Below are 14,804 nucleotides of genomic sequence, written 5' to 3' on the forward strand. Positions count from 1 at the left end.
GATACAGGGGCTGATCCACAGGAGCCATATTATCCCCCAGCCTCGCCAAACCCATGGGAAGACTATACTACTCCAGATGTCCCAAATGTACCACAGGATGACATTTACCCCTCTAGGCCCTCACTGCCAGAGGACACAATGGGGTTTAACCAATTACTGCTTACAGCAGCACAATTCCATGAGGCAGACATGCACTCCGATGCAGTAGAGGAAGACTTCCTGCTAGACTCATTTGACACCGCACAAAGGTCTTCAGCAATTTTGCCAATGCTCAAAGGCGTGGTTAAACGCGCCTCTCAGGTCTTTAAAGACCCTGTCAGGACATGGGTTATAAACCCAAGGGTGGAGAAAAAGTATAAAGCTGCGCCATCTGACCCAGCATATATAAAGGTACCAGTTCCCCCAGACTCTCTAGTCGTATCTAACGCACGTAAGAGAGCGAACTCTCAAACATCAGGAGAAGCTCCCCCACCAGACAAGCAATCTAAACTCCTTGATGCTTCGGGGAAAAGAATGGCCTTACAAGCATCTAACATGTGGCGCATTGCTAACACGCAAGCCTTACTAGCACGCTATGATAGGGCACATTATGATTAGCTCGAGGAAATAATGCAACATCTCCCTGATCAGTTTAAAGATAGAGCTAGTGAACTAATTCAAGAAGGAAAAATTATCACTAACCCATCTATCCACTGCACGCTAGACGCAGCAGGCACAGCCTCCAGAGCCGTCAACACTAGCGTCCTGCTACGCAGGCATGCTTGGCTACGTATATCTGGATTCAAGCCAGAGTTCCAAAGTGCTATACTCAACCATTTGATGAGCAGCACTTCAGTCAAATACTTTATTCGATAAATTAATATCATAAAAAGACATAGTACATACAAACAGTTAATTATACACAAAAAACATCATAGACCGAGAAATTCATTATGTCAGTGTAGATTTTATACAATATAAATATATCTTAAAAAATGTAATAAAAGTTGCAGGAACTTTAGTCCTATAATAAAATCATGGAATAAAAAGACGAACAATCTAATTCAGAAAATATCGGCAGGGATAGGAGTAACCTTGACAATCTTGTTCCTTATCCGAGTAGCCACAACTAGAAAACTAGCAACATGAAATATTATTTGTGAGGTGTTTAATTGTTGCAAGTACAGAAGGGCTGGCCTAACCTGTATGAAACCCACCTCCCTCAGAATTGGGAACAAAAATTTCTTTCTGATTTCTCGATAGTGTTCACAGAACATAAAGTGTAGGGTGTCCTAGGTCGAGAAATCATCACATTGAGAAGGATCTGCCCGTTCTGGGGGGCACCTAAGGAAAAATGAATCAAATTAAAACGAAATCTTGTTAAAAGGTGCCAATGAAAGGGGTGATTCACTATGGTGAGGTAAGGCCTAGGGAGCTAATTAGAGCATAATTAGTTCTGACTTTTGGTTTCATCAACTCAACCTCCTCCCGCTCTAGAGAGAGTAAGTTCATCATAGCATTTTTGGTCAGTCCGATGTCCTTCCTCACTATAGTCTGGATACGAAAAAAGTTTGGGACGTCCCAAATTGTGAAAACCCGATTTTATGTAAGCCAACCAAGGAATTTTATTAGACTTATCCAGCTTCAGACAGTCTAGCAGTATAATGTGGTTCAAAGTGATTTCTGGGTTCAACCAGGTTTTCAGCCAGCATATTAACGGGGCTATTTTAATTTGGTCAGTTGCGTATCCTAGCCCCAACTCGGTATGAATGGAGAAGGTTGGGATAGACTGAGGAACAGTCAGTACTGATCTTAGGAATTTATTCTCAATAACCTGGATTTTAACTTGGGGCGAATAGCCCCATATCTGAGAACCATATGTGGCTACCGCTAGACATTTAGCTTTATAAACCTTAATAAGGGCTTCTATCGGCATAGCCACCAGCTTTTTTGAGAAACCCATAAGTGCAGATGCGGTTCTAGCGAAAGCAGTACTGCGGCTGTTTTTTTCAGGGCCCCAGTTACCACTTTCGTCAAAAAAGTCCCAGATATGGGAATGTGGGTACCCTACGAACTTCTTCCCCACAGCAGTAGAAGGTTTTAACCTTTGTATTCCTACATGCCTTCCCTGTAATCATAACTTGGGATTTTTTTGTTAATTTTCAAATCTAATTCCTCCATAAAGCTCCCAAAAGCGTCTAACAGTTTTTGCAGACCCGCCCCTGTGCGGGCCAGAGGGACGGCATCATCCGCGTAAAGGAGAACTGGAATGACCAGTTCGCCAATACGCGGTACATCATGTGACACGTCTTCCAAAGCAGGCTCCAGGGCGTTAACGTATAATGTAAACAGGAGGGGGGCCAGAATACATCCCTGTCTGACCCCCCCTCTCTGACCTAAAGTGACTTGTGCATCGCCCCTCAGTATTTACTCTAATTGCAGCTAAAAGACCAGAGTGCAGGTCCGCTAGAAAGTGCACTAATGGAGGGTCAATACCCATGTTTAATAATATATGCCACAGCTTTGACCTATTTACTAGGTCAAATGATGAGGAGAGGTCCATAAACCCCATATAAAATGACCCCTCCTTAGCTATAGTGTACTTACTAATTAAAAGTTGGAGGTTAAGACATTGGTCAAGGGTACTCCTTTTGGCTCTAAAGCCGTATTGTGCGTTGGACAGGACCCCTCTTTCAAACAGCCAATCTGTTAATTTACATAGGACCACACGGCCCAATATTTTTACAGACGAATCAATCAAAGAAATCTGCCTGTAGCAAGACTGGTCCTGTCTGTTCCCCTGTTTGAAAACTGGAATTATGATTGAGGTGGCCCAGGAAGCTGGCGAACTATTTGGACCCAGAAAGTTAAACACATTTGTCAAGATTTTTGACCAAAAATGTGAAGCAGCTTTAAATAAATCAGCGGGAACCCCATCAGGGCCCGAGGCCTTGTTCTGTGACATTTCTCCAATGGCCCTTTCCACTTCGGTAACATCGAAGACCACCGCGGGGGTACCATTGTCTGGGAGACTATTGTCTGTCCTATAGTCATCTCCTGGCAGCCTATAGATTTTCTCAAAGTGAGCAATCCAGTCACTGTCAGTAATATTACAGCTCAGGGGGGGGAAGTCTCATCGACTGAGAACAGGGGTTGATTTACAGTGGCCCAGAATTTCCCGCTGTCTCGCAAAACTTCAGGAAATGGAAGTTTAATCCAGGCCTCCTCCTTCAGTTCCCGTTTTCTAGCTAGTAGTGCCTGTTTATATGCTGATCTAAGGCTGGCTTTGATCCCTCTGTCCTTTGGGGAAGCTTTTAGTGCCTTAAAAAGGGCAGCATGGGCTCTGGTGCAGCTGCTGTTGAACCACCTCTTGCCAGTATGAATTGTCTGCCTTCCCTCTTGTCTGTAGGCTTAGATTAATTTGTTGACAGATGGTACCAAAGGCGTCTATCGTGTGTGCCCTGTGACTCAGTATCCAGACATATATTACCCTCCCTTTCAACCATGGGTAAAACCTCACCTAAAAAGGTTTCGGGGACCACTTTGGACCACCTCAGTCTTCTACCTTGGTGTTTCAAGGTCACATCTTCCCCCCCCTTTTGCGACACAGCCTTAAAACAAATGAGGTCCCCCGACTCCATCTCTAGTATCACGGGGTTGTGATCACTATAGACGGAGACCTCCGTAAAATAACTTAAAACCCTACACAGCATAAAAGATGTTAAGAAAATATAGTCTATGATTGTCCCTGTGTCTCTCCCCTTAAACGTTGGGGTCCTAGTATTAGCCTTCCCACAACTGGACTCCTAAAGGTTCCAGCTGGCTAGAAATAATTCCAGTTCCTCACCCTGCTTTGAATGTTCAAAATGGGATAGGGCTAAAAGCGGGGGACCCTCCTAACCTTCAAGTTCACACAATATATCACAGGGATGAGTATTGAAATCTCCCATGAATATAATCTCGAATGTATTCGATTTTAGACAATACGATGAAAAACTTCTAATAGCGCTAAATGATTGTCTTCGCTATCCATAGTTATAAAAGTTTATAAATAAAATTTTGTTACTCCCCGAGACTGTCAGTTCCACTATTAGACTATTTTCGGAACCCAATCGAGTTGAGTAAACAAACCCTTTAGTTCTAAGGAGAACAGGCTAATCAGGCCCCCCTTAGCTCTACCCGCCCTGCTACGATGAGCTGGGATGAAAAAGTGCTGGAAGCCATCTAAGGAGAAACAGTTCGTTGGGTCCCAGGTCTCCTGAAGTGATATTATGTCAAACGTTTTTAAGAACCCCACCCATTTTTCCTCGCCCATCTTTGCCCTCACACCTGCTACGTTCCAACTTACAATTCTGCAGGGCGGGACTTGCTTCGGCTTATGTTTTGCAATCTCTGTTACCATTTAGTCAGTCGTTTTCCTCCATTCCTGATAAAGGAAGGGCGTCTTAGAGGCGTCTCTAAGGCGCGCAGTGAGTTCCCTGCTGGGTTATGCTGAGAGTAACTTGGGACATTTAGGGGGAGTGTGGGGGGGTCTAATTGACTGAGCATCCAAATTCCGCCCCCTTCGTGTGGATGGTGGGTAGAAAAATCCCAGGGGAAGCGGCCTAATGCCTGAGTTTCAGTTCTGACCCGTCCCAAAAGTGTCGCTCCGCCATGGCCTTTGCTTTGAAATTGATAACACAATCCCCTTTTACTGATTTTTCTCTGGGACCCACCCACCCCGTTCGCCTAACCATACTTATACAATCAGCTATATCAGCTTCCCCACTAGAGTACGGAGTACACCAGTTCCTAGTTATTCTCATAAGTTCCTGTGTAGTTTCTACTGCATTCAGCTTAAGAGGGGGTACCCCTGTTAGGACTGCCACTAAAGGTGCGGCCTGAGGTGGAAGATGCAGCTTGGATAGACGGGGAACAATGATTGACTCTTTGGCAGGATGATGCAGGGCTACTGGGCTGTGCTTGTTGGTCTTTTCTGGTATAAGTGCCCTAGGGAGGGGGGGGGGAGGGGGGCTTGCCAGTAGCAGTGGTTGCCATATCTACAGCCGGAGTATTAACATTTGAGGGGAGATTGCCCAGAACACTAGTCGGAGCCTTATTTATCCGGCTGAGATTAGTAATGATGGGGTTCTGCATGGTGGGTGCTAGACTCGGGGACCTGCGATATTCTTGGATAAACATCTCTAGTGCCTCACTTCTCTTCAATAGTCCCGCTACACATGTGTTTAACGTGTCCACTATATCTTTCGCGATATTTGTCAAGACGGGCTCCAGGTGTGAATCAATTAGACCTTCAATTTTCAAACTCAGTCTATTTATTATCTCATCGTCCATGTCTGGGAAACAGTTGTTAGTGTGCTTAGTCTTCCTTAGGCATTTCTTCGCGGCCCTGCCCCCTTTTCCTTGTTGTCCAGATGCACTCTGGGTGTCCTCCTTATGGGGCGACGATGCCTGGGTGCCTATGCTCGTTTCGTTTTCTGCAAAACGAATTAGCGAGGAACCAGGGTCAACCATGGGGCCTGGCTGCGGGGGCACAATGTCTTGTGTGACTCCCTCCTCACCAGGATCAGTCTCACCCCCCTCTGATGGTGACATGCCTAGCTCCTTTTCAGCGTTAGCTATTTCCTTACTGATCACTCCCACAGCTGATGTCAGATAAGAGATTGTCTCTGCTTTCCTGGGCACTTTAGCTATCTGGCCCCCTGACCCCTCATTACAAACTTGTTCCGCTTACCCATTAGTGCTCCTTAGGGGGGTGGCCCCGCCTGGCCCCTGATGGCCACAGATGGCCCGCCCTCTGCCCGGGCTCAGCCAGGCGCTGCACGTCCTGCGACGCGGAGGAAGTGCTGGGGTTTATGTGCCTCCGGGCAGAAGTGTCTGCTGTCAGGCGGCGTCTCCGTCAGGCAGGGGACGCTGGGAAGTGTAGTCCGTCGCCTCTACCCCTCTCTGCGGCCGCGGGTGTGCTGCGGCGACAGGGGCGAGCAACGTTGGCCGTGAACCTCTTGCGAGGCGGTGAGCTGTATGGCTGAGACCCCAAACGCAGGTAAATTCTCCCCCGCTCCACCGGAGGAAGTGCTGGGGTTTATGCGCCTCCGGGCGGAAGTGTCTGCTGTCAGGCGGCGTCCCCGTCAGGCAGGGGACGCTGGGAAATGTAGTCCGTCGCCTCTACCCCTCTCTGCGGCCGCGGATGTGCTGCGGCGGCGGGGGCGAGCAACAGTGGCCATGGACCTCTTGCGAGGCGGTGAGCTGTATGACTGAGACCCCAAACGCAGGTAAATTCTCTCCTGAGCAGCACTTATTTGGACCCGAAGTTGATGTCTCCCTCGAAAAAAGACAGACACAGCAAAATCTATGGGAGCCCTGCAGTCGCAGGCTCCCAAACGTTCATTTCGTCGCTCCACATATAGAGGTGCAAACAGAGGATACTCCTCCGATACACCATACAAAATCCCCACTCAGTCTACCCACAGTAAGGGCTACCAAAGGGGAGGTTACCGCGGTAACAATAACAAAGGCAGAGGCAAGAATAACACCCGTTCTGCCTCCACCCCTACCCAATGACTCCTCTCCCCTTCCCCCGCCCCATTCCACTCCTTTCGGGGGAAGGATACAGCAATACCTGTCAGCCTGGAAAGACATCACATCAGACAGGTGGGTGCTTCAAATAATTCAGTCAGGTTACTGTCTAGAACTAACATCTACCCCCCAAACATACCACCCAAACAGCGCCCAATGTCACAAGATCATTTAACGCTGCTCAAAAGCAGGAGTTCCCTATCTCGTGACTTCCAAAGACTTGTTCCAAGACGATAACAAACTGCAAACATCCGGGCCTAACACCAGATTGTGATCTATGCATAGTGTGTGAATCTGCAGCTCTACATGCCAAGAACAGGTGCATACTGCTAAGTAGCATTTTTATATTTACTGCGTTACCAAAATATTGACCCATTCTATGCATCTATACAAAACATCATTTGTTACCTTCTGCATTTTACCACGCTTTGGCCTTGCCTATACTTCCATATGTTTACATCTTGCAGCAGTCTCTTCCTATCTATAAACCTGGCAAAACTTTTCCTTGTCCAAAGTGCCAATTATTAAGGCTCTCATGGGAGGCCTTCAGAGTACTCCCACCCAGAGTCCCACCTACAGCCGTGTAGAATCTCAATATTCTCACAAGAATTAAGTGTCCACCCTTTGAACTATTGCACAATTGCTCCCTCCAATTTCTATCTTGGTAGGTAAGTTTCTTAATTGTTATTACTTCACTAAGGCTTGTTAGTGAGCTCCAGGCACTAACTATATTCCCAACTACATGGGGATAGGCTGGTTCTTGTACCAACCCAACTTCCTTCCAAAGGTAGTGTTGCCTTTCCACCTTAACCAATCGGTTAAACTACCCGTTTTCTTCACTCAACCAGATTCTGTGACAGAAAGAGCTTGTCATACATTAGATGTCAAGACCATCAATGTGTTCTATTGACACAACTAAAGACTTGCAAAGCACCCCTCATAAAGGAAAACCATATCTAAATTGTGTATTTCTAGATGGATCGCTAAATGTATTCAGACATGCTATGTCAAAGCAAAGTTAACTTTGTCTATACCCCCTAGAGCGCACACTACTTGCAAATTAGGGGCAATATTCCTATAGCTGACATTTGTAAAGCAGCTACATTGTCTATACCACACACTTTCATCACACACTATTGTGTGGATTTTTTAGTATGCCAACAAGCTAATATAGGACAGGTGGTGCTATGTACACTTTTTCAAACAACTGCAACGCCCACTGGTCAGCCACCGCTTATCGAGGGTACTGCTATACAGAATATGTAAAGCATGCGTATCTACAGCCACACATGCCTCGAACAAATTGTTGCTTACCCTGTGAGCATCCGCTCTTGGCATGTAGTGCTGTAGGTTCACATGCGCCCACCCTCCTCCTGGGCACCTATGGTTGTTGCAGTTCCTAGCTATACTTTCACATGCATTGACATCTCTTTACTGATACTTGTAGTCCATTCCCACCCGCCTGCACGGAAACAATCTAACAATGGAGTTGATGCCAGTGTGCAGTACACTAAGAGAAGGAGTCATCTTAACTGGTGACTCAAGTCTTCTTAGAAGAAAAACAACTTGCACACATCCAGACCAAACACTAGATGGCAGGAGTATGCAAAGGTAAGTAACCTAATCCTTTCTTTTACGCTTCAGTATTTCCTTGCAGAGCCAGCCATCAGTTTTACTGGTATACACAAAACGTATTCATGTCTTGATTCACAGAGCTATTGCTTGGGTTATAGAACATGCTTAATATGAAGGTTAGACTGATTAGTAATAGACCATTTTCTGATAAAAGCTTGACACTTTTGGTGTTTAGTCACCTTAGTTTTTTTTTTCTTCTGTTTGCCATTATCAAACATTTCTTTTTGTAGTCCTTTAACGTGGTTATTTGCACTGCTGGTCCAATGAAATGATAAATTCTGAGTAGGTCTTACTCTTGTTGTTTAAGGTGGTGGTGGTGGTGGTGGAAGTGGAGGTGGGAGCCGAGGAGGCCAGGTGGCTGATGATGGTTGGAACACTGTGCCTATCAGCAAAGGCAGTCGGCCTATTGACACAAGTCGGATTCAGAAGATTACAAAGGTATGATGCAAGCCCATGATTGTACTCACCATACTCCCTCTGCTCAAAGTACTCCTTTACATCTTTTTCACGAGGCAAGCATCCAGTTGAAACTTCCACAATGGATACTTAACCCAACCCTTGCAAAGATTAATTCATCATACCATTCAAATGCTGTGCTTGTTCTGCTGCAGGGTTGTGGACAACGTCAGATTTGTATGTGATCTAGTATCAGTTTACTTTGGTTGTGATCACATGCTGCTGCTGCACTTACCAGAAACTCCTGGGTCACTGGTGTGCAAAGTAAGAGCAGGAGGGCCAGATTTCTATACAACTAATCTTAGTGGATCATGTAACATAATCCATGGGTACTTTTCGTCCTCCCTCCTGGATCAGCGTTACCTCTCCCTGAAGTATTCCACTGAACTGTAGTTTAATTCATGTACAGAGAAGCGAAATATGCCAAACTACTGCCTGGTGGAACACGTGGTTGGTAACATTTTCCGTTCGATGCATGTAGAGCTGTAGATTCACAAGCGCCCATCTGCCTCCCCGAGTACCTATACCTGTTGCAGTTTTATATACATACGCATGGACATCTCTATTCTACCTTTGCTAACTTCATTCTCCCCCTCTGTGGGAAAACAATCTAACAATGGAGTCGATGCCCGTGCATACTATCACCCTAAGGAGGACTCACCTACCTCGTGACTGGAAAGGCTTCGAAGAAAAACAACTTGCAAACATCCAGACCAAACACTAGATGGCAGGAGTATGCAAAGCATGTGAATCTCTGCTCTACATGCTAAGAACAGATGCTTACTGGGTAAGTAACATTATCCCTTTCAAAACCATTAAAGACACAACCACAAGATCGAGGATAATCTAGAGGAGTGAGCTGCAAATCTATTGCTAAAATTAGTTTTCTTTTTACATTGCACTTCAATCTGCAGCCAAAGAGTTAAGAAACTTAAATTATATCTTTTATCTGAATACTTGTGCCATTGAAAATAATTTCTCTTTGTGCAGCCTGGGGCCATAGACTACAATAGTCAGCTGCTTGCACCAGGTGGTCGGTTGATGAGCTGGGGTAAAGGAAGCAGTGGAGGCAGCGGAGCTAAGCCCTCAGAACCAGGTAAGCTTCCAGAACCATCTCATGTAGCTTGTTTAAAGCATTGGATAATGGCCTGGATGTAATCTGCATGCATATATTTTTTTAAAGGAGTTTCATTCCCTAGTTTGAGAGGTTGAAAAGCTCATTCCTGCGCTTTTTGGGTCCCATTCTTAAATCACGCTGTTCGAGGCATATAAGCTGCAGATTGTATACTTTTGCATAGATCGCCATCTGGTGTTGGGCTCGGATATTTGCACTTGTTTTTGTCCTAGAAAAATTATTTGTAGTCACGTGGTAGGTGACTCCTCCCTATGATAGTGCGCATGGACATCGACTCCATCCTTCGATTGTTTTGCCATGAAGAGTTACGATTGAGTAGTAAGCAGTAGAAAGAGATGTCCATGTGTTATGTATCTAAGTAAGATAGTACTGGAACAGATCGAGGTATCCGGGGAGGCAAGAGGGCGTATACGAATCTGCGGCTCTACACGCCAAGAACAGATGCATACTGGTAAGTAGCATTTTTCATTCGAGGCATATGAGCTGCAGATTGTATACTTTTGCATAGACTGTACAGCAGTTACCTCCTTAGCAGTGGCTACCTGTATCTGTTGCAGTGGTTTGAAAGTGTTATTAATACAGCCTGGCCCACACTTGCTTGTTGTTTTGCCTGCATATCTACAAAATAGTGTTTTGTAAAGGTGTGTGGTGTAGCCCAAGTTGCTGCTCCGCAGATGTCATCTAGGGGAATGTTCCCTAAGAATGCCATGGAAGCCCCTAGTTTGCATGTGGAATGAGCTCTAGAGGGAATGGTTAGGGTGCTTTTGCTTCGATATAGCATACTTGGATGCATTTAACAATCCACCTCGCAATTTCTGCTTTTGAGATGGGATTCCCTTTGAGGTGGGGAGAAGTCACAAACAGTTTGGTCTTTCTAAAGGCTTTTGTCCTTTCAATCGTGTATTGCTCTTTTAGCATCTAAGGCAGAGGGCTTCAAACTTGTTGATGCCGAGACCCCCTTGTCAAAATTATTTAGGCTTAAGGACCCATTTCTGACAAAAATGTCTAGAACCTGGTACTCCTCATCAACAACTATAAACACCCTCAATTCCCCCAGCAATTTTTTTTTACGATGGGGAAATAATATTAAACAGTGTTTAGCAAACCAAAGGTAAGTGGGGGTATAGTGAAAAGTGTAGCTAAAAACAAAGTGTGTAATTTATGAGGAATTGGGGTAGGCAGCGCTACAAATCTTCTTGCTGCGCTGGCCTATGCCAATGTGAAAGGTCAGGAATGCAGCGTATTAAAAAAATACAGTGCATTGCTGTCCTATTCCCTTCTGTTGGCTAGCACCAACACAGGCAGAATTATTGTTGTACAGAAAGGGGCACCTTTCTTCACAAAAAAAATCCGGAGTTTTCCTCTTTCTATGTGAGCTGCAGAATGTAGCACACAAGGAGAGAGGGGAAAACTATGAAAAATTAAGGCATTTCTCCTTGTTACGCCTCTTCTGGGGAGGCATTTATTTTTGGAGCTGCCCCTGGTTTACATGATTTTGTTAATATGGGGTAGCATTAAAATCCATGGGTGTTGCGTGTGAACCTCATGCAAAGCCCATAGAGCCCTTCCTTGACTCAGAGTAAGACAACACAGTGACTTACGCTATGTCTTACATCTATGAGGCTGTGCAAAGCCATGTTGGTGGCTTTGCACTGCTTCATAGGTATGGTTGAGATGCCTGCACATGCAGAGCATCAAAACAAGTGATGCACTGGTGACACAAGCCTTTCATAAACAAGTCCCAAAATATTCTGTACGTTTTTTTAGGTCTTTCACCATCAGGTACCTATATATAACATAATGAGCAGCGTAAATGAAAAAATGTTTTAAAGTTGTTACTTATTGGGAAATGCACTGTAGTACATTGTTACCCCTATTAGTTAATGCACTCCAGACATATGTCTAACCAGAGAGCCACATAATTAAATCTAGATTGGTGTAGTGTAGAATAGTGATGTGTATTTTTAGTGCTACGAGGTCACAGCCTGTGGCAGAAAGCACTGTGAATATGTAAGTCATTATTTTAAACTTGCATTACACACAGTGTAAGATAGAATTCTGCAAAATGTGCAAATAGTTTTACGATAAAATAGTGCTTCCAAAATGTAGATTTTAGTAATACCAGTGCATATGTAATTCAATTTTTTATTTTTACATAACTGTCCCTTTAACACCTCCTTAGGGGTACTAAGGGCTGTGTAAATGCAGTCACAATTAAAAGCAAGCACTTCACAGCCGACTTGTTAACTCTTTGTACTACCACTCAAAAACAAACAAATCGTTGTCATTACAAAGCCGCAAATGATTCAATAAATTAAAACCAGAACCAGCTCCCAAGCACCCTTTACACTTGCAGAGTAACTAATAACCCCTATTTGTATATCATTCAGTCAAGCAGGCACCATGACACGAAAGCATTTCACAGCACAGGACACTCAATTGATGAAACTCCAGGTGATAACGATCTAAAGTAGCCGTCCCAGGACGGCTGTCTTTTTCCAAAAGAAAGCAAACATTTTGTACTGCAGACACAAGTGAAGATGGAATGTGCGACCCCCTTCCCAGAACTCCATGCCCCCCCCTGGGGGTCGCGCCCCACAGATTAAAGACCTCTGGTCTAGAGCATTCACTTTGAAGTCCCTTGAAGTTCCATGCCTCCCCTGTCCTGGGTCCAAGTTCGCTGCATGAACAATGCAGTTGTGACAAGTCCATTCTGTGAATTCAGGGCACAGCCTATTCCGTTGCAAGTGGGGCTGTACCCAGCTTCACCACCCACCATCCTGCTAGTTGATGGCCCAGCACAGCCCACCTAATCCCTCTATTGTGTGGCTGTCTCGGTGGAATAAACAGTCGAACTGTCAACTACACCCAGTCATGTGACCCAGGAAAAGGCTGCAGGCACCAAATGGTTAGGGCAGGAAAATGCCAACTTTATAAAAGTTGATGTAAATATTACAATGGTTCTCTTGGGGGATGTTTGAGCCTTTGCTTCCTAGGCAAAAAGGGTACTCATGGTCATAAGATTGATTTGGAATAGACCATCAATTTAATGGATACCCTTGTTTCGTGCTCTGCACAATCCTGTGCAAATTTTGGATGTATACAATGTATATAACAGTTATTCAAATTCTTCACAACACATTATGAATCATAAGAAGTAAGAGGTCTTGGTGGATAGCGTAGTGCAGTGGCTAGTGAGAAATATAGTGAGCAAGGAATGCGCTGTGAAACAAAGAACATATACAGTTGCACAAATTAAAAAATGATGAAGCCCTGTGCGCAGGGCCCCACAAATGGCACTTTACATTATAATGTCAACAGAACACGTCGACATTTCAACCCCAAAGATTTAACTTAAAATAGTCTTCACCAGGACAATAAAAGTAGACACCTCAAAGTTTAAGTTACAAGTATGGGTAATGGTTGTTCTGAGTCAATCAGTTTCTGAATACTAAGCCGTCTCCGCAATGTGGTTCGTCAGATTTCACTCTGAAACAATAGCTGTCAGGATGATCAGTGATGATCACGTTCTTCCGCAGATAGCGATCATCGATGCTGCGATCATCCCCAATGCTGCTGTTGTTAGAGAGTGCGTTTTGAAACATCTCATCGCACTAAAAATGAAGGTTTGGGCCTGACGAGATTTATCTTACTAGGTTGAAATGGCAGCCTAAAACTGCACACACAGGCTGCAATGGTAGCGTTGAGACATGTTTACAACACTACTTAAGTCGATGGCCCAATAAGTGCTGCATGTCCACTAATAATATTTAATGTTCGAAGCATGTGGGCTGCTGAATTCATATCTGTGCATAGATCGCCGCCTAGTGTTGGGTCTGGATGATTGCACTTTGTCTTGGAAGAGTCTTCGAAGTATCACAAGATAGGTGACTCCTCCCCTGGACTACAGTGCGCATGGACATCTTCTCCATCCTCAGATTGTTATTTCCACCATTGGGTTTGGATGTTACTCCTATACTCCAACTTCGGAATCGAAACAAAACTTTTCTAAAGGCCTTCGACTTCGACGGTATTCTCGTTCGGTACCTCTCTACTCGATCAAGCTTTCCATCTTGACTCGGTCGTCGACGCGGGCCGTTGGGTCTTTTCGACGCCACTTGAGCATACCGTCGATGGAAAGAAGCCAGTTTAAAAGTTGCCCACAATGCCACTCTGTTCTCACATACTGACAAACACTCAGTATGCAACAAGTGCCTTTCCCCAGACCATAGGGAAGAAACCTGCCCAGCCTCCGCCCGGTCGAAGAAAACCATACGGGTCCGACGGGCCGCTAAGCAAGAGATGCAGCGACAGGAACCGGACAACATCTTCGATGATGACCAAGAACTACTGGAAGCTCCAGATTCGGACCTAGAGATAGTCACTGTCGAGGACTACTCTGACTCCGATGACAAGATCCTGACTGGGCAAATCGGGAGTACACAGCCCCCGAAACCAATTACCCCGCAACCAAAGACTCCGGTCGAGGCATCGCCAAAAGGCCTTAGCCAAGATCCAAAAAAACTTTCGCCAGCCCTACCATCCGGTTCGGCACCGAACCCTTCAGAGACCCCAGGGCCCAGTACCATCATCCCTAAGAAGGGTCTAGAGCCAAAGAAGGTCGTCGACCTGAAGGGCGTCTAACCGAAAAAAGCCGTACAGCCCAAAAGCGTCAAGCCAAAGAAGACTGTCGACCATAAAAAGGCCGCTCAGCCAAAAAGCATCAACCCCCCCTGTGAGAAGTTGGCCTGATGTGCAGTGTTCACTATTCTAGTGATCACTATATATCAGTCCAAACAACCCTTATTGATGATTGGTTGTAAGTCAACCTTATAGACCAGCTATCCTAGTAGCATGGATACGAGCAGTCTAAGGCTAAGACTCTAGAGGGCGTGTTAAGCCAGCTGTTTTACCATCACATTACCCCTTGAACACCCAGTGAAAGGACACCACACAAGTGTTATGAAAATAAACAATGTATTTATTAGAATCACAACAACCCTGTACTCTTTATGAGGACAGG

General features: G+C 45.1%; 1 protein-coding gene across 22 annotated transcripts in view; it reads left to right on the forward strand.

Moving 5' to 3' along the window:
• The window catches only part of EIF4G1 (eukaryotic translation initiation factor 4 gamma 1), a 980,016-nt gene that overhangs the window by 700,083 nt on the left and 265,129 nt on the right, over positions 1-14,804 (forward strand). For 21 of the 22 annotated variants that reach the window (XM_078666154.1, XM_078666151.1, XM_078666155.1 and 18 more), the window contains 2 exons: positions 8,498-8,628; positions 9,637-9,742. In XM_078666154.1, the coding sequence (XP_078522280.1) occupies positions 8,498-8,628; positions 9,637-9,742 (237 nt within the window). The remainder of the gene's footprint in view (positions 1-8,497; positions 8,629-9,636; positions 9,743-14,804) is intronic. The other variant, XM_078666150.1, reaches the window with a different exon arrangement.

This window comes from Lissotriton helveticus, chromosome 11 (assembly GCF_964261635.1).
Source record: "Lissotriton helveticus chromosome 11, aLisHel1.1, whole genome shotgun sequence".
NCBI lineage: Eukaryota > Metazoa > Chordata > Amphibia > Caudata > Salamandridae > Lissotriton > Lissotriton helveticus.